Below are 24,846 nucleotides of genomic sequence, written 5' to 3' on the forward strand. Positions count from 1 at the left end.
AGTTGTGTTTCAGTCCCAAAACCAGGCTAAAAGCCAGACTGAAATGGGTACAGACAATCCGTGTAATCCCAGAATGCTTGGAGTTGAGCCAACATAGAAACTGGATAGACTATCTAGCTCCAAAGTTTAATTCGTGTGCCATGAATCTATATAAGCCTTAAAAACAACAACAACCCATGAACAGTCTTGCTGGGTCAGACTAAAAAGGTCATATTAGTCCAGCATTCTGTTTTCAATGCTGGAAAACCGGTATTAAAAAAAAAATAAAAAAGGGAGACAAGTGGGGCATGAAAATAGCCTTCCTTCATTTTTTCCCCTGGTTAACCTATTAGAAGGTATACTGCTTCCATATGAAGAAGAACAGGAGTTTGGATTTGATATCCCGCTTTATCACTACCCTAAGGAGTCTCAAAGCGGCTAACAATCTCCTTTTCCCTTCCTCCCCCACAACAAACACTCTGTGAGGTGAGTGGGGCTGAGAGACTTCAAAGAAGTGTGACTGGCCCAAGGTCACTCAGCAGCTGCATGTGGAGGAGCAGGGAATCGAACCCGGTTCACCAGATTACGAGTCTACCACTTTTAACTACACCACACTGGCTCTATGTGGAAGTTCCATCTAGTTCTTATAACTAGCAGGTGCAGAAAGTAACAGCTGCCAACATGTGTGCTTTGGAGAAAGTGGTATATATATGCATTACAATAAATACATAAAATACAGACACCATTAAACTGGGGACTAGACAAATTCATGGAAGATAAATCTCAATGTCTAGCATTCCTTATGGTTGTGTACTACCTGCAGTATCTGAGGCAATATGCTGCCTCTAAGCAGGGGTCAGCAAACTTTTTCAGCTGGGGGCCGGTCCACTGTCCCTCAGACCTGGGGGGGAGGGGCGGACTATATTTTGAAGAGAAAAAAGAACGAATTTCTGTGCCCCACAAATAACCCAGAGCTGCATTTTAAATAAAAGCACACATTCTACTCATGTAAAAACATGCTGATTCCCGGACCGTTCTTGGGGCAGATTTAGAAGGCAATTGGGCTGGATCCGGCCCCTGGGCCTTAGTTTGCCTACCCATGCTAGGACTAGGGAAAGCTAGCAGAGTGTGCTATAGTGCTCATATCCTAACTTGTGGGCTTCCCAAAGGTATCTAATGTGAGAACAGGTTGTGGTCTAGCTGTGACTTTGGGCTCATCTTTCTTTGGTCCATGAAATTGCCTAACCCACTACAGTGGGACCTTGGGTTACATATGCTTCAGGTTACAGACTCTACTAACCCAGAAATATTACCTCGGGTTAAGAACTTTGCTTCAGGATGAGAACAGACCTCCAGAACGAATTAAGTTCTTAACCCGAGGTACCACTGTACTTGATTTGTCCTATTCCACCATTTAGAACAGCATGACTCAGGTCGCCTAGTGGGGCATTTTTCTCTGAGCTCATCCTACAGCTCTCCTGCAATATTTTCAAAGGCCAGCTCACATATGCTGGTGACCGCATAGAAGTTTTCCAGAACCTGCATTGCTACTGGTAAAAGCACTTAAAGGTAAAGGTAAGGGGACCCCTGACCATTAGGTCCAGTCGTGACTGACTCTGGGGTTGCGGCGCTCATCTCTTAACTGGCCGAGGGAGCCGGCGTTCAGCTTCCAGGTCATGTGGCCAGCATGACTAAGCCGCTTCTGGCGAACCAGAGCAGTGCACGGAAATGCCGTTAACCTGCCCGCCGGAGTGGTATCTATTTATCTACTTGCACTTTGACGTGCTTTCAAACTGCTAGGTTGGCAGGAGCAGGGACCGAGCAACGGGAGCTCACCCCGTCGCAGGGATTTGAACTGCCGACCTTCTGATCGGCAAGTCCTAGGCTCTGTGGTTTAACTCACAGCGCCACCCACGTCCCAGTGTTACAGTAAAAAGTAAAGGGACCCCTGACCATTAGGTCCAGTCGTGACCGACTCTGGGGTTGCGGCGCTCATCTCGCTTTACTGGCCAAGGGAGGCGGCGTACAGCTTCCGGGTCATGTGGCCAGCATGACTAAGCCGCTTCTGGCGAACCAGAGCAGTGCACGGAAACGCCGTTTACCTTCCCGCCAGAGCGGAACCTATTTATCTACTTGCACTTTGACGTGCTTTCGAACTGCTAGGTCGGCAGGAGCAGGGACCGAGCAACGGGAGCTCACCCCATCGCGGGGATTCGAACCGCTGACCTTCTGATCGGCAAGTCCTAGGCTCTGTGGTATAAACCACAGTGTCTTATGTACACTCTATTATTCATGCACTGCCAGATTCTCACTCTCTTGTGCATTGCACACTGGTGTCTTGCCACTATACATGTTGAAACAATGCTGCAATCCCCCCTGAGAATGATGGGTGTTTAACCCACAGTGCCACAGAAATAGGACCTCGGGTTAAGAACTTTGCTTCAGGATGAGAACAGAAATCGTGCTCTGGCAGCAGCAGGAGGCTAAAGTGGTGCTTCAGGTTAAGAACAGTTTCAGGTTAAGAACAGACCTCCAGAACAAATTAAGTACTTAACCCGAGGTACCACTGTACACTTGTACCTTGGATTACAAACACATCAAACCCCGAAGTACGTGTCCCAGTTTTTTTTGGATTACAACCCATTTTTCTTTGATTACGAACAAGTTTTTTGGCGAGGCCCCATTGGCGAAAGCGCGCTTTGGGTTACAACCTGTTTTGGTTTACAAACGGACCTCCAGAACGGATTATGGCTGTAAACCAAGGTACCACTGTAAGACAAAACTGTCTTACACATTTGCTTTTGTAGCTGGAACCAGCATGACTTTTTGCCTTTAGCCTATTAAAATGCTTCTATGCCATTTAAATTTTCTCCAGCCATTTCAGTCACCTGTTTTGCTTGTTCCGAAAGCAGGCAAAGCTGAGACATGCTACTTATAAACCAGCAGAGGTAGGCATTGTTAGATAGGCATAGGATTGCTCCCACAGCAGCTGTAAATTCCAGTGACCTCAGTAAAATATGCATGGGATCAGGTGCCACTTCCTTTGTAGCAATACTCCCTTATGCCTGTACCTTTTACCATTACTTTAAGATGAAGGTGCAACTGCTGAAAAGCCTGGGAGATTTATTTCCTAAGAGGGACAATAATTCCACCACATCTAACAGAATCTTATTTTGCCCCTTGTGCTTATGTGTTTGATGAATGTTAGGATATCACAGAATTAAAACTCTAAGCCTGCTAATCAAACTAGTTTCAGTTTCAGTTGCCTGCACCTATGTACATCTATGAATAAGATGACCCCTATTTTTTTTTGAACCAAAAATTAAACCAATCCATCTTTCAGTCAAAAAGATTTCCGGTTTTGTACTGCTTGAAAACTCTTTAATGAAGGGAGACAGATTCCATTATCTTGGAAACGAACCAGAATCATAATCATGGGTAGGCAAACGAAGGCCCGGAGGCTGGATCCGGCCCAATCGCCTTTATCCAGCCCGCGGATGGTCCGGGAATCAGCGTGTTTTTACATGAGTAGAATGTGTCCTTTTATTTAAAATGCATCTCTAGGCGATTTGTGGGGCATAGGAATTCATTCATTTTTCTTCCCAAAATATAGTCCGGTCCCCCACAAGATCTGAGGGACAGTGGACCGGCCCTCTGCTGACCCCTGCTCATAGTGTTACCTCCTGCTGCCGCACTGCTGAGGTGGGGGCCTCTTTCTCGCCCGCCTCATCTCCGGGCCATGGGCTCCCTGCGCTCACTCAGCTCCTCTTTCCTGGCCGCCCCGAGCAATTGAGCGACAGACCTACCCCTTTGGTCTCCACCTCCTCAACACCAAGTATATTGAGCTTTTTGGGGGGAGATCGGATCACCAAGAGTTACTAAGCTTTTTGGGGGAGATGGGCAGTGCCAGCAGCTTCTTCGCAGCAGCAAAGGGAAGATAATTTGATTCTTTTTTTTTAACACCTGTGCATTGAATATAAGATGACCCCCAATTTCGAACTAAAAATGAAGCAAAAAAATTGTCTTATACACAGAAAAGTACAGTACAGTGGTGCCCCGCAAGACGAATGCCTCGCAAGACGGAAAACCCACTAGACGAAAGGGTTTTCCGTTTTGGAGGTGCTTCGCAGGACGAATTTCTCTATGGGCTTGCTTCGCAAGACGAAAATGTCTTGCGATTCCTGGGGGGGGGGGGGGGTTTCGCTCCCCACCCCTTTTCTAAGGCACTAATCCGCTAATCCCTTAAGCCTTTAATAGCCGCTAAACCACTAATAGCGCTAATCCGCTAATGGGCTTGCTTCGCAAGACGAAAAAACCACTAGACGAAGAGACTCACGGAACGGATTCTTTTCGTCTTGCGAGGCACCACTGTATATTCTTGCTGCTTAATTGTGCTTTGCAGTGTGGGAAGTTGCTTCAGACCTGAAGGTGAGCTATGGATGGCCTTCATGGCAGAAATGAAACTTCTCTTACGGTCAATACTTTAACAACCCTTTAATCATTATTGTTTTATTTGACCCACTGAATACATTACTTGGAATTGTATGTAGGGTCAGATGCCCAAAGCACACTCAATTCTATGAAATGCCAGTGTACACTAATACTGGAGAATGGCTTCTGGATTACTCAGGAGCAAACCTGAATTAAGTGATGCACTCAAGAGGGAAGAAAAATGGTACACTTGTGAGCTTTACTCCTGTGAAGGGATGTTTCAAAACACCTGTTTAAAATCTCTAGTACATCTAACATCTTATATCTGTAGTAAAAAGGTAAAGGTATCCCTGCCCGACGGCCAGTCGTGACCGACTCTAGGGTTGCTCGCTCATCTCGCTCAAGAGGCCGGGAGCCGACGCTGTCCGAAGACACTTCCGGGTCACATGGCCAGCGTGACAAAGCTGCATCTGGCGAGCCAGCACCAGCACCGCACACAGAAACACCGTTTACCTTCCCGCTGTAAAGCGGTCTCTATTTATCTACTTGCACTTTGACGTGCTTTCGAACTGCTAGCTGGGACCGAAAGACAGGAGCTCATCCCGCCGCGGGGATTCGAACCGCCAACCTTACTATCAGCAAGTCCTAGGCACTGAGGTTTTACCCACCCGCGTCCCGGTATATCTGTAGTAGCAGGGAGCAATACCAGGCTGGGGGGGTGTTTGAAACAGAAGACAGCTGCGATTTTTAAAAACACACAGGATTGATCAAATAAGAACATTTTTATTAATAGGGAAGCTGTTTTTCTGCAAGAAGAGACACTGGGCAGAGCAGAAAGCCTAGACAAGCAGTGCATGGAACTTCAGAGTAGCCTTATTTATACAGTAACAGCTACATTAAAAACAACCCATTTCCTTCCAGACAAGGATACTACGCTAAGGTGCAGTTCTGTGTTTTCTCTGCCAAAGCAGGCAAGCCCTGCCTCTGCCCAACCCAGGCCCTATTGAAATCCCTTCACGCCAAAGCAGAAATCTGTTCCCAAAAGGAGGATCCATAATTAAGGGTGGAATATACACAGTTCAGGCACACCATGGGCCTCATCGTGCCACCCTCAAGCTGCGAGACATGGTTTCTAAACCTTCAGAAATCACTGCTGTGCTTACTCCCTCCATTCAATAAGAGCTCCATTAATCCCCAGGATGCACTTGAAAATGTCACTGACCCCGAGGAGCTGTTCCGAAATAAATTTTTGATCAGGTGATAATTTCACTAGTAGGACGCCATCACTAAATTTATACATTCAGGAAATTATGTATAGTATACTGCAAAAACACAGTAAGACATAAATCTGCCCACAGCTGCTCAGGAAGGTCCGTTGGCTCCCAAGCTTCGGAACATTGTCCTCTTCCTGCTCCAGTCCATGCGAGACAGAGGAATTATTGCTTTTCTTCCTTCTGATCCCCAGAGCTTGAAGAGCTTCCTGAACTCTCCCGCTCGGATGCCATCTGAAGAGGGGGGGAGAACAGTGTTAGATCAAGAGGGCACCGACTAACAGGAGGATGTAAGAACAGGGCTCCCTCTTACTTATTTCTTGCTGGGAAGCTGAGCCACAAGAAAGTGTTGACTGGACCAAAAAAATTAATTCTTTACTTTCGCCAAGTGCTCAAATAAATTATGGAAATTTGACATCTCTATCTGCTACTCCGATCAACTGAGCTGAGGAGCCTGCAATCTTCTCCCTTAATCACCAGATCTCAAGATACAAGCATTCAAAACTTGGGCTACATTTTTTCCTTCCGATCACCTCTCATTCCTAAGGTCAGCTATGATCAGCTAGTACTAGCAGTGTCCAGCAATCTCTCTCACGGTTTGACCAAGTGGCTTTGCTTCCTTTTCCTTTACCCAGCTGGTCTTTCACTTGCTAAGACCAGGAGCACACATACAACTGGAAATTCCAAACCAGCTGCTCTTGCCCACCCACCCAAACAAACAAATAAATAACCATTATTGTCAATGTACAACTTGTGTACAATGAAATTAACTGAGCCTCCCCCCCCCATACACTACGGCACACGGCCCTCCTACCTTTTTATAGGCCATTTCAAAGAGTTTCAGGGACGCCTGCTGTAAGGTAGTTGCTGCCTGCCTGATGTTCTCGCCGGTTTCGCTATCTTTACGAGCTAGCAGTTCCCGCATTTTCGCAATTTCTTCTCTCAGTTTGTTGCACTGTAAAGCAATCGCAGGGAAACACATGTCCGTAACCCTTTTGGCATTTATCAAAGCGGATCTTGACCTCAATAAAGCCACATAGTCTACAGTAATTAGAAGGTGCCATCAGCTGCCAGGGTGGAAGGTATTTTATCGATACCTTCAGCAAGGGGGAAGCCAAGGAAAACAATCTGCCTGGCCTTTACCCCCGTTAGTTAAAAAATAAAAAGAAATCACTTGCCTAATAAGTTTTTGTTCTCCTAGGTCTTGCTGCAGGTGACTGAAGTTTAAAGTCTATTTATTTGATTTCTATCCTACCTTTTCTACAAGGAGCTCAAGGTCACATACAGTGGTGCCCCGCAAGACGAATGCCTCGCAAGACGAAAAACCCGCTAGACGAAAGGGTTTTCCGTTTTGGAGGTGCTTCGCAGGACGAATTTCTCTATGGGCTTGCTTCACAAGACGAAAATATCTTGCAATTCCTGGGGTTTTTTTCCGCTCCCCACCCCCTTTTTCTAAGGCACTAAGCTGCTAATAGCCTTTTAGCAGCTAATCCGCTAATCCCTTAAGCCTTTAATAGCCGCTAATCCGCTAATGGGCTTGCTTCGCAAGACGAAAAAACCGCTAGACAAAGAGACTCATGGAACGGATTCTTTTTGTCTTGCGAGGCACCACTGTACATGGTTCTCCCCCACTGGTCCTCACAACGACCCTGTGAGGTAGGTTAGCCTAAGAGACACTGACTGGTGGTCCAGGATCACCCAGTGAGTTTCATGGCCAAGTTGGGATTTGAACCGTGGTCTCCCCGGTCCTAGCCCGACACTCTAACCACTACACGAGCTCTCAGACATGCATAGACTGCCACAAGCATCAAGGTCAGCTCTGTATTATATTTAAAAATCAGTTGTTTATTCCAGTGAGTTCATGGCTTGCGGGCACAGCGAAAAGGTAAAATGTACTGAAATTCACAAAAATAATGAAAACGTGTAGATCAGGCTTCCTCAACCTCTGCCATCCAGATGTTTTTGGCCTACAACTCCCATGATCCCTAGCTAGTAGGACCAGTGGTCAGGGATGATGGGAATTGTAGTCTCAAAACATCTGGAGGGCCAAGGTTGAGGAAGCCTGGTGTAGATGCTGCTGTTGTGATCAGCTTCCCTCCCCACTGGTCTCCTAGAACCAGAAGGAGAATGAAGAGGGCGGGGCAGAGACAGGCACATTGGCATAGTCTCAGATTGCTTGGGAAGGACTTGGGAGAGACAGCAGCTTTGGGAAAGGTGGGGAACCTTTAAGTCCTCACAACAGCCTCATTGGGGCAAGATCTATCAGGACAAGTTGCTCTGCTCACTATACCTGGCTCCTGAGTCGACCTAGTTTCCCTGAATAAAGAGTTAAGTTCATGGACGCCATGTGATTTATTGCTAATTTGCTCCCGACATCCTGAAATGTTGTCATGAATGATTACAGCGTAAACCATGAACATCGCTGCATAGCTGCCTCACCTTCACTGGCAAAGCAGCAGAAAAATCAGTAGGTAGGAGAAGCAACCAGGGACTGTAATGTTTGCTTTGCACAAGACCAACCACACAAAATCAAATTTTGTTACTCTTATGGATTGATAATAAATTTAGCATCATCACTAGTTATTAAGAGAACAGAACAGCATTTGATTCTCATAAGAGTTCCCTTCCCCCAAGTTGACTTGGCCCCTTCATGGCTTTTCCAGCAACCTTTCTCACACAGGGGCTACTACCCCAATATAACAAAAGCTGACAAGATTTTCTCTTTTTAATTTATTGGGAGAAGTCTGCATTTATTATCTCTGCCAAAGGCTTTTTGGAATTAAAATTAAAGATCATGAATTGTTTTAAAAGCCTTTTCTCATTATCGTAGGCTGCTTAGTTTCTCCGGTGATAAATTAGCACAGCCAGGAAATTGCTGTATGAAGGATTATACAATTTAGAGAGCATTAGTTTTGCACATTCTGACAAAAAGAGGACGCAAATTCAGTACATGCCCAGGCAGCGTGTCAAATCCATACACAATTAACTTTAGACTGAGACAAAAGAAAACAATTCGTTTACTGCAAGGCAGAACACCTACCTCATCAGCAGGTAGCTGATCTTTGAACTCTTCCATTTTGGATTCTGTATCATGGATTATTCCTTCTGCCATGTTTACAGCTTCAACACGTTCCTGAATAAAACAACAACTTTGGTGAAATACCCCATTTGTGCCCCTAACACTCACATATCAATGAGGATCATGAAGCTGACACAGAATTAGGCATCTAAATATATTTCACCCAAATGTAACTCTTCGGATACTCATTCATTCATTGTTCTGTAAGCAAAAATGCTCCAATTCTATCAACTCAAGGATTTTGAAAAGCGAGTGTAGCATCTATTTTAGTTTGAGGACCTAGACATATGCTCCAAAGTTCTCCAAAGACATAACTGCATTGGGAATCAATATTTCAGTCTAAAGTCATTACTGCAAACTTACCTTTCTTCGCCTGTCTTCTTCTGCATATTTTTCTGCATTCTTCACCATATTCTCAATATCGTCTTTGCTAAGACCACCAGAAGACTGGATCACAACTACAGAAATATGAAACGGTATTTTGTTTACAGAATGCTATCTGAAACCAAAGCAACACATGCCTAGTAGGCATACAAAACCAATCCCGTAGACCACAAAAATTATATCTGCCTGACCCTCACTGTAACATTATGACGTCTAGCATTTACACCCCACATTTGTATAAAAATTGCCAAAACTGACTTTCTGCAATCCCTATCTTCAATTAGTTTGTTCTCTTGCTTTTTAAAGAGCTATAGGCCTCCTATATTATTTGACATTTTCTACTATCTGATGTAGTACTGTCATTTTTAAGAACAAGAGTGCTTATGTAACAGATCTCAAAGCCAGGAGAAACAAGCTTCTCAGTTGTGTTGTGCTCAGTTAGAAATCTTCCACACGTGTTTTCAGAATGATGTGTTGATAATAGCATCACTGCACACACTTGATTGGTTCTGGCCATGAGCAAAGCTCAGAGATCTTATCAAAAGCTTCCAGAAAAGAAATTAAGCTCAGGTGGGAACTGCAAACTAAACAATGGCCACGTTTTATAGCTTGACAGAAGTTGCACACTAGTGTCTCCTTTCTTCTATTTTTCCTTCCTTCCCATGATATCACGATAGTCCTTTACTGTGCCTGACTGCCATAACAATTTCATTCGTTCACATTCCCTCTCCCCTCCAAAGAAGCAACTATCTAGCACACTTACTCTGTTGCTCCCGTCCTGTGCCTTTATCTTTTGCAGAAACATGAACAATTCCATTGGCATCAATGTCAAAAGTGACCTCAATCTGGGGGACTCCCCGTGGAGCTGGCGGAATCCCAACCTAAAATCACAAGGTGCATTGTTGATAACCAAGAGGGAACAATTACTAATAAGCTTTGCGCCTCCTTATTAATTATGCAATAAATAGTAAGCATTTGAGATCAATTGCTGATTCTACTTGCTACTCAGTGAAGCAATCTAACACTGAAGTAGTACTGTACAATCTAATATTGATCCCTGATCAGATGTCAAACAGATGAACAACTATTTGACTTTTAGAAGATATCTGAAGGCAGCCCTGTTCAGGGAAGTTTTTAATGTTTTATTGTGTTTTTAATATTTTGTTGGGAGCTGCCCAGAGTGGCTGGGACAATCCAGTTGGAGGGATGGCATATAAATAACAAGATGATGATTTCCACAACTCCTTGTAGTTGGCATCCATCTGCCTTCGAAGACAATGCAAAAGTGCACCTTTGGTAGTAAAGTCAAAATGCTGGCGCGTTACAGCGCCTGCTGTGGCTGTAGAGACTAGTACCAGAAAAACATATTTTATTGCAGGTGGGGTAGATGAAGGCATCTGGTTTTGCTGAAAACCCACTTGCAGGTTAATGCTTATTTGAAGGAGGATTTTCACTCAATGAGCACATGCTTTGCATGCAAAAGGTTCAAGGTTCAATTTCTGGCATCTGTACGCAGTGGAAAGACGTCTAAGAGTTGCAGCCAGTGTAAATAGTACAGTGGTGCCCCGCAAGACGAATGCCTCGCAAGACGGAAAACCCGCAAGACGAAAGGGTTTTCCGTTTGCAGAGGCGCTTCGCAAGACGAATTTCCCTATGGGCTTGCTTCGCAAGACGAAAATTGACGAAAATTTTTGAGGGTTTTTTCCGCTCCAAAACCCCTTTTTCTGAAGCGCTAAGCTGCTAAAAGCATTTTAGCAGCTAAACCGCTAATCCCTTAAGCCTTTAAATGGCGTTAATAGCCCTTAAACTGCCAATAGCGCTAATAGCGCCAATCCGCTAATGGGCTTGCTTCGCAAGACGAAAAGACTCGCGGAACGGATTCTTTTCGCCTTGCGAGGCACCACTGTACTTAGCTGGATGAGCAAACACAGTTTTCTGTGTTCTTATGCTACTTTTCTATGCTATGACTACACACTTACACCCATTCATAGAAATTTAGAGAACTACCCAATGTCAGTCAACTCTTATTTCAAACACACTTTCAGTGGGTCTACCCTGGCTATGACTTAGTACAGCAAGTCCTGTACAGAAAATCTGCACATGACAATGGCAAAATTAATGCTACAGTTCATTTTTTCCAAGTATTGTTAAAAGGAAAAAATAATGAACTCTTCTACATGTTCTGGGGTTTTTTATTTTTGCCGCAGAAAAGGTTTGTTCCTATGCAACCATGTCTTTCAACCCTAGTGGGCAGAATGAAAGTACTTCCTATAATTTTCATACCATAACGGCAGATGAAAACAAACTCACCAAAGTAAATTGGCCAAGCAGCTTATTGTCACCAGCCATTTCTCTCTCACCCTGATGCACTTTGATCTCCACCTGAGTCTGTCCGTCAGCAGCTGTAGAGAACACCTGTCAAAATGAAACACATTTGGTATCAGCAGAGTTACACAGCAGTGTTGTGTAATTAAAAATAGCAGCTGAAGGGAAAGCCAAAAGAATAGAAGGTAGCCAAACCAGTAAGAGACAATGTAATCTCTTCCAAGCAGTACTACAACTATCACAGCCTCTAACTTATTAGCTACTGGAAAGCATAATATGTACTAGCAAATAACTGAAGTTCTGGGAGAAAGTATCTTATGCCTTAGAGTTGTAAGACAAAGCAGTGCTCCCAATGGATCTCCTACTCCCCCCACCCTTCCCAGCAACCTGTCTCCATAGCGATTGTTAGGTGCTCAGTTGGTAGAGCAGGAGACAATCTCAGGGTTGTGGGTTTGAGCACCATATTGGGCAAAAGGTTCTTGCATTTCAGGGGGTTGGACTAGATGGTCCCTACCAACTCTATGATTCTTACATAACTGGGCAGCATACAACAGTTACATCCTTAAAAATCATAGCCATTGCCATAGTGGAGGAAGTCCTGCACGGCCTGCAAATTACGAAAATCTTCAGTTTTCTTCTATACTGTCTAAACCTTTGAGCACAAACAGCAAGAGAACGATGACCTCGCAACAGACCAAGAGGAATAGGAAGGAATGCTTTAGTGGCAGGGACATAGCATAAACCATAGAAGGGTACAAAGAACACACAGTACCATTTCACATAAAGCAATACGCAGAACACGGTCTCCCATACAGGTCTCCTACCTGGCTCTTCTTGGTTGGAATAGTCGTGTTCCTGTTGATGAGCTTAGTGAAAACTCCTCCTAGCGTCTCAATACCAAGGGAAAGAGGAGTCACATCCAGCAGCAGCACATCAGTGACATCACCAGCCAGTACGCCTCCCTGGATGGCAGCACCAATAGCAACAGCTTCATCGGGATTAACTGCTTTGCTAGGAGCGCGGCCAAACAAGTCCTGGACAGTCTGCTGTACCTGAATGGATACATAAGACATGCACGCCTGTTAGTTTTTTTTGGGGGGGGGGGGCAGGGTTACTCTACAGTAGACACACTCTCAGTTTCCCTCTAATTCTAGTAACAACATGCAGCCCAGTCTGAATAAAGAACTGAAGCCTTGAGATTTATATACAGTGGTACCTCGGGTAAAGTACTTAATTCGTTCCACAGGTCCGTTCTTAACCTGAAACTGTTCTTACCCTGAAGCACCACTTTAGCTAATGGGGCCTCCTACTGCTGCTCCGCCGCCGGAGCACCATTTCTGTTCTCATTCTGAAGCAAAGTTCTTAACCTGAAGCATTATTTCTGGGTTAGCGGAGTCTGTAACCTGATGCATATGTAACCCGAGGTACCACTGTACATCACTGCACAGATCTGCAGGAAACCACCACCATTATCTTACAGGAGACAAATACAGCCTTCTCATATGCCAAGAGAAATAAAATTATAAAATGCTTGCCTTTTGGACCCACAGCATTCTTTTATATAACGATCAGCCCTATTCAGTTATCCCCTCCCATCCTCCAGACAATGGACTTGCCCCAGCCTCCCGGCCATCCTCCGTACGTTGGAGGGCTATCATCTCTAGAAGGCAACCTACAAGAACAGAACAGGCTCCCCACTGCACACAGTCACCCTCCAACATGTGAAGGATGAACTGGGAATATGATATGAGATGCGGGCTGAGTGCGTTCATCCACCCTCTATGTGATTAACATGGGACAGAACACAAGACTTGGATAGGGCCAAGTGCTGTGCCTTCACACGACAGATACCGTATTTTTCACTCTATAGGACGCATTTTTCCCCCTCCAAAAATGAAGGGGAAATGTGTGTGTGTCCTATGGAGTGAATACAGGCTTTCGCTGAAGCCTGGAGAGCGAGAGGGGTCGGTGTGCACTCCAGGCTTCAGGCAGCTATCCGCAAGCCTTCGGAGCCCGGCGGGAGTTCCCGCTCCCGGACCTGTTCTGGGGGCTGGGGTCGGGGGAAGCTTGGGCTTCCTCCGCCCCAGCCCCGCAGCTAAAAACGAAGCCAAGACAGCAAGCGGGATCCATCCTGCTCGCTGTCTTGGCTTCTGCCAAAGCCCCGCGCAGCCTCTCCCAGAGGCCTCTCCTTTATCCCCCCCCCCAAAAAAAACTAGGTGCGCCCTATGGTCCGGTGTACCCTATGGAGCGAAAAATACGGTATATGACATTTGTCCACAAACAAAAGGCACAGCAGCAAACCAGCAGAATAATCTGAAAACAGGAGGACAGAGGCTTGAAAGGAGGCCCTCCCATGCAATGACACCACTGTTCTTCTCCTGACCCTTCAGTGCCTCAGTGAGGGCTTTTCAGAGCCTTCAGCCATCATGCATAATCCTCTGGGCACACGTTGCCTCATTTATAACTTAAGAGAGATATGCTGGTGAGCTTGGAAGGAAGCCCAAAAGCAAAGACCTCAAAAAACAAAAACACAAGCAATTCCCCCTGCAAAACAGACTTTAAATTCAAGCTACCAAGGTTTTAGCCACAGTTAAACTTTAACAGGCAAAGTCACGAGTGGCACAGGCAGCAGAAAGGTAATGTTAATTTCATGCCAACACCATCTGCTGAGTTGCTACTCACTCCAGTCACTCTTGCTGTCTTAAGAGTTAAGGAAGGTCCAAAGGGCACAACTGACGATATGGGGGTCCAAGTATATTAAGTCACAGGAAATCTATTATACCTTAGGCATCCTGGTCATGCCACCAACCAATATAACTTCACCAATGTCACTCTTGCTGACTTCAGCGTCCTGCATGGCTTTCTGGCAAGGTGCTATTGTCCTTCTGATCAGATCGGCCACAATCCCCTCAAACTGAGAACGAGTCAACTTCATATTCAAATGCTTTGGTCCTGAAGCATCCATTGTAAGATATGGCAAGTTAATGTCTGTCTGCAATGCAAAGAAAGATCAGCCATTAGAGATAAATAAAAAACAAACAGCACCCTTTCTGATCTGACTCTTTCCTCAAGTCTGTAAAGGTAACCAAATTGTTGTTCGCATTTATTCCATCCAGATGAAGAATCAAGGACTTCTTTCAAACCAAATTTTTAACACACCAACTCAAAATGTACAGTAATTGTTTAGTTAAAACAAATCCTCCTTTGTTGTTAGAGAGAAGATCTCTGGCCAAAAAGCAATGCTTGATTGCAAAGCTTGAATAAAAAATGTACCGTATTTTTCGCCCCATAGGACGCACCAAGTTTTTTTGGGGGGAAATAAAGAAACAAATTTTTATTTCCCCCCCAGGCGCTTGTGGGGCCGGCAGCGGGGAGAAGCGCTCTTCTCCCCGCCGCCCGCCTTCAGATCAGGTAGGGGGACAGAGGAAGACACGCTGCGCCTCCCCACTGTCTCCGGAGCTTGTGGGGCTGGCGGCGGGGTCTCCCCGCCGCCAGCCTCCAAACCACTTCGGGAGACAGCGGGATGGCGGCGTTCCGCCTCCCTCTGTCCCCCGACCTTGTGGGGCTGGCGCTGGGGCTCTCCTGAAGCCTGGAGAGCTAGAGGGGTCGGTGCGCACCGATCCCTCTCGCTCTCCAGGCTTCAGCGAAAGCCTGCATTCGCCCCATAGGACGCACACACATTTCCCCTTCATTTTTGGAGGGGAAAAAGTGCGTCCTATAGGGCGAAAAATATGGTACTTGTCACACAGTTAAGAACACTAGAACAAGCTACAGCTCACTACATGAGCTACAGTTATAGGATATGGCACTTATCTATTACTCTGGCCAGAAAGAAAAGCTATTTATTTTTTCTCAGTAATAACTAATTCCCTCGGAGCACTGAAAAAGGCAAACCCATCGGTCACCAACATTTGAGGGTTCTCCAGTCATTGTACTGTACATGATTAGTAGTTTACGCATCTGGTTAGGCTCTAGGAATTTCCCCCAAAGCAACACCTCCATTAGTGTATTATCACATTTATCCAGGACTGCAATACTTCCGCTACTGGGAAATACTCCCCACCCCTTGGTAGTGCTTTTGCTTGGAGTGAAATAATTCATTTACTCACCTGGACTGAGGAAGAGAGTTCACACTTTGCTTTTTCTGCAGCTTCCCTCACCCTCTGTAGAGCCATGTTATCTTTAGTTAGATCAACACCTGTCTGGAAAAGGACAAACAAAATAGTATTATACTGTGAGATAGAACAGCATTACAAAACCCACATTCTCTTTCATGTTCAATATTTGAAGTGGCTCTTCAAAATCACATGTGCTTTATAGCACTGACAGTACTAATGGCACATGTTACTACATAAACAGCACAGTACAGTACAGTCATACCTTGAATGTCCAACAGAATACGTTCCAGAAGCTCATTCAGCTTCCAAAATGTCCGGAAAGCAAAGCGCGGCTTCTTGATTGGCTGCAGAAAGCTCCTGCAGCCAATCAGAAGCCCCGTCGGGATGTTTGGGTTCCTAAGAACGTTCACAAACCAGAAAACTCACTTCCAGGTTTGCGGCATTCAGGAGCCAAAAGGTACAACTGTACTACCAACAACTTAAAAGGCTTTGCAGTATATGTGATGTAACACACCAGAGATTTACCTGACTTGAGCCAATTTACTAATTTTCATTGAGTTAATGGATCTTTAAACAGCAAGGCTGGGAATTCGCTTTCCTTCATTCCAGCTCTTTAAACTCCAGCTACTAATACTAGACTAGCTACATCTTGGTACACAAATGCCCTCTCTGTTGCCAAGCGATCATTTCCTGTCCCAGTTATGTTTTGCTTCTCAAGTACACATCAGTCCTGCCCGAGCTACGTTTAAGGGAGAAAAGGTAAACCTTCCACTGCACAAAATGCATGCCAAACAGTATTGGATGCTAACTAAATCTGGCAGTGCTGAATTGCCTATTAATGTCAACATGATATAATCCACTCATTAAAACATCCAGCGAGCACCCAAGCCTTTTCTACAGAGCACCATCAATTTACTTCAATGAATTTGGATTGGCTGTTCACTAAACTTTATCTGACACGACTAACAAAACGAGACTGACAGTTAACCAGATTTTAGTTGCATCCGTAAAGAAAGGCACTGCATTGAAACTGTGTGCTCTGGGAGTGGCTTTTTCTTCTACATCCACTCCAGCCTCAAACAGCCGTGCAAGGATGGAAAGTATAGCTGCCATCATAAGGCAAGAAGATCCATAGCTCATGACCATGCAGGCAACATGTGTCAGGGAGCCATAGCCAAACACAGCAATACAGCACACAGAGACCTTGTGCCCCCCTCCCTTGCAAGTATTCAGTTGCAAGTCTCCCCCAGCTTCATACTTTTTGTGAGGGAAATGCAGCAAACATGCCCACCACTGTAAAATGTGTGCTGGCCTTCAGAGAGTTAGGTTGTGGACGACTCTGGGGCTCCAGCGCTCATCTCGCTTTACTGGCCGAGGAAGCCGGCGTACAACTTCCAGGTCATGTGGCCAGCATGACTAAGCCACTTCTGGCAAACCAGAACAGCGCATGGAAACGCAGTTTACCTTCCCGCTGGAGTGGTACCTATTTATCTACTTGCACTTTGACACGCTTTCGAACTGCTAGGTTGGCAGGAGCAGGGACGGAGCAACGGGAGCTCACCCCGTTGCGGGCATTCGAACCCCCAACCTTCTGATTGGCAAGCCCTAAACCACAGAGCCACCCGCGTCCCTCCACAGTGCCACTGAGTTAAAATGTACTAAACACACACATCACATGCCTTCCCCCTGCTTATGTTCAAGAGGTGAAGACGTGTTTAAAAGCGAACTACAAGGGGATTTCAATAAGGCCAGTGGCAAAGGAGCAGAGAGTGCACAGCTTTATTGTCTTGGAAACCAGCGTGGTTCTTCTAATAAAGTTAGATCCATGCAGGTCTCCCTTTTTTAAGGTTAAATGAACACTTGAAAGAGCTCTCTGCTGGTTCCTTCATCTCCAGACCATGAAATACAAGCGACTTACCTCTCTTTTGAAGTCTTTCACAATATGCTGCAACAAGGCCTGGTCAAAATCTTCACCGCCCAAGAAAGTGTCACCATTGGTGGACTTGACCTCAAAGACTCCCTTCTGAATTTCCAAGACAGAAATATCGAATGTGCCACCACCCAAGTCGTAGACTGCAATACTAAAGGAGGCGGGAGAGACAAATGCATTATCACCTTCAGTCCTGGGGGACCATAAGTTTCCTCTTTTTAATCAACGGCTAACCTGTTAAAGGCGTGAGGCTGTTGCAAGTTGCTTTATTTCATTAATTAGAATCTTAAGATTTCAGAGGATGTCCAATTTTTGCCGCACTGTCTATTTAATTTTAATCCAACAAGCAACTTGTTGAAACAGAAGCTTGTGAAGGCAGGTATCGGGAATTAATGGGTTTATCTCCTTCTTGGCATGAAAGCCACTGTACTCTGCTTAGTTGCATGGAAGAGAGAATGCCACCAATTTCAGAGGTTGCCCTGCATCTCTGCTTTCAGGTATATAATATTTTGCTATACTGAGCACAGAGGACTACATATGAAAGTATGCTCGAAAGTCAGTTCCATTGTTTGCCTAAAAACTGGAGGAAGCTGCCCGGAAGCTGGCAATTCATTTATCTGACCTAAGAAACATGAAAGCAATGGAGCTCAAATTTTCAGAAGACAGGAAGCAGGGTTTTATATACTTACACTTTGTCTTCAGACTTATCCAAGCCATAAGCTAGTGCTGCAGCTGTCGGCTCATTTATCACCCTCAAAACATTCAATCCCGCAATCTGCCCGGCATCTTTAGTAGCCTTGGAAGAAAATAATGGCATGTTAAAACATTGCTTGATTACAAAAAAGGCCAGTGTTTCCTCTGCAAAAAAAGCTTTTGAGAGAATTCTTGTAAAGCAACTATAATGGGGAAGGGCTATAATTCAGTGGCTAGAGCATCTCCTTTGCATGCAGGTTCCATATCCAGCCCCAAGCTTCACTTAGTAGGACTGAGACTTCCCCTTTTCTAAAATCCTGGACGCTGCTGCCAAGTCAGTGTAGACAATACTTAACTACATGGCCCAAGGGTCTGATTCAATATAAAGCAGCTTCCTAGGTTCTTAATGGAGTCACATGCATTTTGGACTTCAGGCATTAACATATCCATGGAGAAATATATATGGGAAAGTGTTCATGTATACTACTGCAGCAGAAGACAAGATATTGGAAACAGCCACCCAGATGAAGCAAATTCAGATTTCAGCAACCTTACCTGCCTCTGAGAATCATTGAAATAAGCAGGGACCGTGATGACAGCATTTTTTGCCGGATGCCCCAGGTAATTTTCTAGTAAGTAAAAAGCATCATTTAAAATAGGTTCATATATAGACATGTCAAAGCAGCGGTTTCAATCTGGATGGCTTCCAGCTAATGAAATGATTTAGACTCTATGAAAGATTGGGGGTGGGTTTGCTTTTTAAACTATTTGTATTTTGACCTTCCTCCAATGAGTTCAGGGTGGCATACAAGAAACAGTCCTATTTCCTCCTCACAACCACCCTCAGGGTAGGTTACACAGAGTTTCTGACCGCGCTCCTAATATTTGGATTAAATTTGAATCCGGGTCCCTTTGGTTACAATCTGACACACTAGCAAATCACCTACAGTAGCTCTATTAAGTAGAGATAAAACATGGAATAATTTCCTGTGTGTTACCCCTTTCCTCATCAGGATGTTGTTGATGCTTAATGTTTTACTATGTTTTATATACAGTGGTACCTTGGGTTAAGAACTTAATTTGTTCTGCAGGTCTGTTCTTAACCTGAGGTACCACTTTAGCTAATGGGGCCTCCTGCCGCTGCTGCGCGATTTCTGTTCTCACCCTGAAGCAAAGTTCTTAACCCGAGGTACTTTCTGGGTTAACAGTCTGTAACCTGAAGCATCTGTAAACCGAGGTACCACTGTATGCTGTAAGCCACCCAAAGTGGCTGGGGAAGACTATGCATTACTGCCAAGTACAGGTTTATGAAATGCATACTATTTCCCTGCCCTTGTGCATACTCATTGCCTTTCTCCTCTTTCTATTATAATCCTTAATAAACTTATTTCATTTGAACCCAGGTCTTGACTGGATTCTCTACCACCAAAGGGAGAGAGCTCCTTCCATGCTGCCCACAGTTCTTAAGTCAAGCAAAATGCTTCAAATTAACAGAAAGTAAGAGGGCAAGATGAGCTAGTACTGGACCAGTGTACACTGTGGAAATTTAGCTGGGAAACCCACTACAATCTGGTAAATAATCCATGGGTCATGGGCACCTCATTGGTGTGGGGATTATGGGTCCCTCTACTTCCCACACTCCCAGCTCAGATGTTTTAATAATAATAATAATAATAATAATAATAATAATAATAATTTATTATTTGTACCCTGCCCATCTGGCTGGGTTTCCCCAGCCACTCTGGGCAGCTTCCAACAAAGATGAAAAATACACTAAAATGTCACATATTAAAAACTTCCCTTTACAGTACAAACCTGCTGTCTCCTTCATCTTCATCAATATGAAGGCACCAATCTGGCTTGGGGAATACAGCTTTCCATGAGCTTCTATCCAGGCATCACCATTAGAAGCACGGACAATTTTAAAAGGAACGTTTTTGCTGGAAGTAAAAGTATTTTTAAAAGGTTACAGAGCCTGTGTCAACAAATCAATCGTGCATCATCACCATCACTCCACCGGCATTGTTCTTTAATGAAGCAACAAAGCAGGCAAAAGGACAACTTTAAAAGAACAAATGTGGCATTTCTATAAAACCATCTATTATACAAAAGAGACCCTCTAGTCCAAAGTCCAATCTTGGTCAGGAAAATTTGCCAGTGAAGGCCACTTTCTTTCAATTGTTTTATTCAGATCATCCACAACTACATTAAGTGCAAATATGTTTAGGTTTGCAGCACAGTTTGCATTAACAGAAAATATAACTTCCTTACATATCCTTCTGCACTTCCGAATCATCATATCGCCGCCCAATTAGTCGTTTTGTTGCATAGAATGTATTGGGGGGATTCGTGACGGCCTGTCTTTTAGCTGGCATGCCAACCAATCTCTCACCATCGCTTGTAAAGGCCACAACAGAAGGGGTGGTCCTGGCACCTTCTGCGTTTTCCAGCACCTATGCAAGATAAAAGAATATGCAACAGTGACTGTAGTCGAAGCAGCAGAAACTGGGTTTTTCTATTTTATCATCAGGAAGGGTTGGTTTCTATTTAAGACTATAAGCTCCTTTGTGGAGGAGGTTCCTCAAAAAATGGGGTGTACATTTTAAGATAAACAATGAAGTGAATAAGCAGTTCTTTCTAACTCACTTTCGCTTGCTTCCCTTCCATGACTGCCACACAAGAGTTGGTCGTGCCGAGATCAATGCCAATGACAGCACCTTTGATTGCTTCTGATCTGAAAAGATAAATTTAAATGTATTTTAAGCAAGACAATGTCTACCTTCCATCGCACCATAAAAGAAGCAAGTCTACTACTGTTCTTCCAGCTGTATCATAGTTAGAATAGTGGCTGCATTATAGGCAGTACAACAAAAAGATCAAGGCCATACTTTATTTTGTCCCTAATCTATGCCAAGCATGCACTTCAGCATATTTAACAAACACACATATTTAACTACATTTTAACTGATTCCAGCTTTTCAAAGGCAAAGTTATGGTTTTGGCCATCACTACTCCAGAGACAACTGGAAAGGCAATTGTCCTCCCTCAATGAATTCCAGAGAAAATTCAGGATTGACCCAGGTTGCTTACAGCAGTGCCCTGCACCCTAACAGCACAAGGCTAGCACCTACCATGAATTATAGAGGGAAGATACACTCTTCAAAGATGTACATAGAAATTCTGACTTTAAACCTCTCTGGGACAATACTGCCTGAAGAGCTTTTAGAACCAAGGTAGACGAACCATAGAGGTTGGGTCTATCAATTGCCATTAACCTGACAGCTAAATGGAGCCTCAATGTTCAAATGCTGCATGATGACACCTCTCTTTGTTTATATAAATCCCTTCTTCAAGCCAACCTTTGCACTGAAGCTTTTGGCATAATCTCCTACTTTCCTTGCCCTGGAATAATTACACTATTAGTTTCCTGTTCATTTCCCCCTTGAAATCCTTTGGCACTGCGATCCATCCTCCTGCGTTTTGTAGATGGTGATATTTTTAATTATGGAAGACACAAGGATTTAAGTTTTTTCTCCAACCAGAATCCATGCCCAAGCAAACTGCTAATTTTTCATGTCAGTATTATCAGATTTCAGAAAACGGATGATCTACACAAATTGAAATTCTCAGATTTTTATTTTTTCTTGAGAGCGAGACTGAATTTCCCAACAATTACCTTTTTTTACCAAAAAGATAACAGTACAAAGGTTAACACTTGTTTGGCATACGTGCCCCCAACGTATGAGCCAGTCTCACCAGAAATTTCCAGTTCTGTCACCCGCCATTTCTTTTTAGTTATTGTCTTTCTTCTCTCTACTTTTGGAGAAAGAGCTCTTAAGAAATGTTTGGTCTTCACACTACCCATGGGTTCTTGATAGGACTATAGCTTTTCCAAAAGCAAAAGCTCTGAATGCCTACAATCTGAGGAACGAATTGCCATCTTTGTGATGCTCCTTTTAATAGTGAAGTAAAAATTTGCTTTTGCACTTTCAGTTCACACTGCCATTTCAACAAGACAAATAATGCTAGCTTGTTCAGCTATGTTACTTACGCATATTGCCTGCTTGTTACAGATCTGAGGATATCTTGACTTAAGCCATTCCAGAAAACCTATAAAACAAATGACGCTAATGAGATGCATTCATAAACAGTTACTATATGTCAATGAAAATGAACCACCTTCTGCCACCACTGTTAATGCTCTTAAAACTCAAAAACATGTCTTCCTATGAGACGACTGCACCAGTTAAAAGCTTGATGATGGCTTCAGCTTGGCAAACCTCCTGACTTCTGTAGTTTTTATTGCCCTACATGCTACATCCAGTTTACATTCTGATCCTATGCATGTTAACTAAGAAGTCCCACTGAGCTAGATGGAACTTACTTCTAAGTAAGCCCACACAGAAATTCAGCCTCATGAGCTATATCAAAGCAAGTTTCTTTCCAGGGCAATTCCTTATTAAGATGTAATCTCAAGCATACTGCTTTTCAGTTCCCAAGCATTTCCCACCTTACCAATTACTACTTCAACAGAAGCCAGTTTGGTCATGATATATGCAGGTCCCAATCATTCTAATCCGCCAAGGCTAATTTTGCTGCTCCCCACGTTCTGAAAAAACTTGATTTTCAACATACCCTTTCAGATTCTTATCTACCGTGCTAAATAATCGCTGCACCTACTAACTAAAGCATGGGTAGGCAAACTAAGGCCTGGGGGCCGGATCTGGCCCAATTGCCTTCTAAATCCGGCCTGTGGACACGTGAGTAGAATGTGTCCTTTTATTTCAAATGCATCTCTGGGTTATTTGTGAGGCCTGCCTGCTGTTTTTACATGAGTAGAATGTGTGCTTTTATTTCAAATGCATCTCTGGTTTATTTGTGGGTCATAGGAATTGGTTCATATTTCCCCCCCAAAAATATAGGCAAGCCCCCCTACAAGGTCTGAGGGACAGTGGCCCTGCTGGAAAAAAAGTTTGCTGTCCCCTGAACTAAAGGGCAGAAAGCTCAGAAAGCAAGGGGGCAGCTGTACTATAACCTTTTTTAAAAAAACATAAAGTTCCAAAATCCTGCCTTGCAGCAATACATTTTATTAGGCCAACCAAAATAATCAAGAAACAGTGCATAACCGTTACATAAATTATTCGGCGCGTTACATAAATCATTTAATGGAGATTCTCCCCGCCCCCCACCCCACCCGCTTTAACACACGTGCTCTCCTCACTGGATGCTTGAACCCCTCAAGCCCTGGAGCCAGGCAAGGATCTGACACCCAGCGGCAAAATAAAACTCATTTTCTTTACCCCTGACCCTCCCCTCACACGAGGGAAAAAATTATTTAAAAAATCAGCAAAAAGCCGGTCAGATTTCACGAAGCACGTGTCTGCCTTGACACACGTGTCCTGCGCGACACACGTGAGCCGCGGAAAGGTCGTGGGAACTAGCGGGTTTTGAGGCAGCGCGGTTCCGAGCTCCAACCCCACCCCCCACCCCGCCTGAAGGGCACGGAAGGGGGCCCTTCTTTTCTGAGGGGGCTCCCGACGCCCTTGCCCTCCCCTCTTCGCTCGCCCGTCCGTCGCGCCTTCTCCCTCTCCGCCCAGGGCGCCTCACCTGAGCAGGCCCTGCGGCGGCCCCTCCGCGGCGCAGAACCAGCAAGCGGGCGGCAGTCAACATGGTGGCGGCGGCGGCGGAGGCCTGAGGAAGAACGGAGAGAGCTGCGCGCGGCCGCTGCGGGTGCTTTCTCGAAGCCTCTGGCCCACGTGAGGGAGGCGAGGGGGCGTGGTCCAAGCGCGAGCGCTCGCGTGCGTCGTGCGAGAGAGGGGGTCCTCCGACTTCCCGCGGCTGACCTAGCAAAGCGCCGGGGTAGAAAAGCGCGTGTCGGGAAACACAAACAGACACACGTACCCCAGTACCGCATTGAAAGGCACCAGTTTCTTTTTATAAGGTGTTTTTTTTGTTTTGCTTTTAATTATCCCTCAAGGAACGCATCGAGGAAAGTGCCGCATCAGGCACTTTCCAGGACAGCTTTATGGATGGGGCCTTGTGGGGCGGCAGCCGCCGCGCAACGCCTCAAGGTCAAAGATTGCTTGATTGACGCAGGACGGAGGGGGGAGGCGGGACCGGAAGCCGGTTTTTTCCGCAGGGGCAGGGGAAAGAGGGCGGGGGGAGTTTGCTCGGGGATTTCTCGGCGCGCGTGCGCAGTTCGCAAGCACCTGACGAAACGGGCTGCAATGCTACGCGCCCGGATGGACGCAATGGGATGTACTAAATGCGCAGAGTTAGGACTGGTTTGCGAGAGTTCACCTCTGCGGGGGCGAGAGCAGAGGAAGTGATGAAATTCTCCAAAGGGTGGCCATGGCTGTTTAAAATTTGTAGCCCCCAAAAGTCCCTTTTAAAAGTACATTTGACGAACCAGCGTCGGTTTTAAGTATAAGCTAAACAAGCTTTAGCTTAGGACCCCACTCTCTTGCCCACCCCCAAATACACAAACACACACACACACACATATATATATGTATATGTATATATATGTATATGTGTATATATATATATATATATATATATATTACTAACATATAAAACACATACATATACATTTACACAATATGCATACACAACACACTAACTTATCTTCATAAC

The 24,846-nt window shown here is 44.8% G+C and overlaps 1 protein-coding gene across 1 annotated transcript; it reads right to left on the bottom strand.

The window, feature by feature from the left end:
- Positions 1 to 5,173: 5,173 nt before the first annotated feature.
- On the bottom strand, positions 5,174 to 24,362 carry HSPA9 (heat shock protein family A (Hsp70) member 9). Its single transcript, XM_083431969.1, has 17 exons — positions 23,818 to 24,362; positions 22,262 to 22,320; positions 20,857 to 20,944; positions 20,482 to 20,663; positions 20,026 to 20,150; positions 18,766 to 18,839; positions 18,207 to 18,313; positions 17,506 to 17,668; positions 15,579 to 15,671; positions 14,252 to 14,461; positions 12,294 to 12,521; positions 11,455 to 11,559; positions 9,908 to 10,025; positions 9,124 to 9,218; positions 8,722 to 8,814; positions 6,496 to 6,636; positions 5,174 to 5,915 (listed from the first exon to the last, which is right to left on the bottom strand). The coding sequence occupies exons 1-17, from the start codon at positions 23,878 to 23,880 to the stop codon at positions 5,847 to 5,849; spliced, it is 2,013 nt and encodes a 670-aa protein (XP_083288095.1). The 5' UTR covers positions 23,881 to 24,362; the 3' UTR covers positions 5,174 to 5,846.
- Between the last annotated feature and the right edge of the window lie 484 nt (positions 24,363 to 24,846).

This window comes from Podarcis tiliguerta (assembly GCF_965153285.1).
Source record: "Podarcis tiliguerta genome assembly, chromosome: 3".
Classification (NCBI taxonomy): domain Eukaryota; kingdom Metazoa; phylum Chordata; class Lepidosauria; order Squamata; family Lacertidae; genus Podarcis; species Podarcis tiliguerta.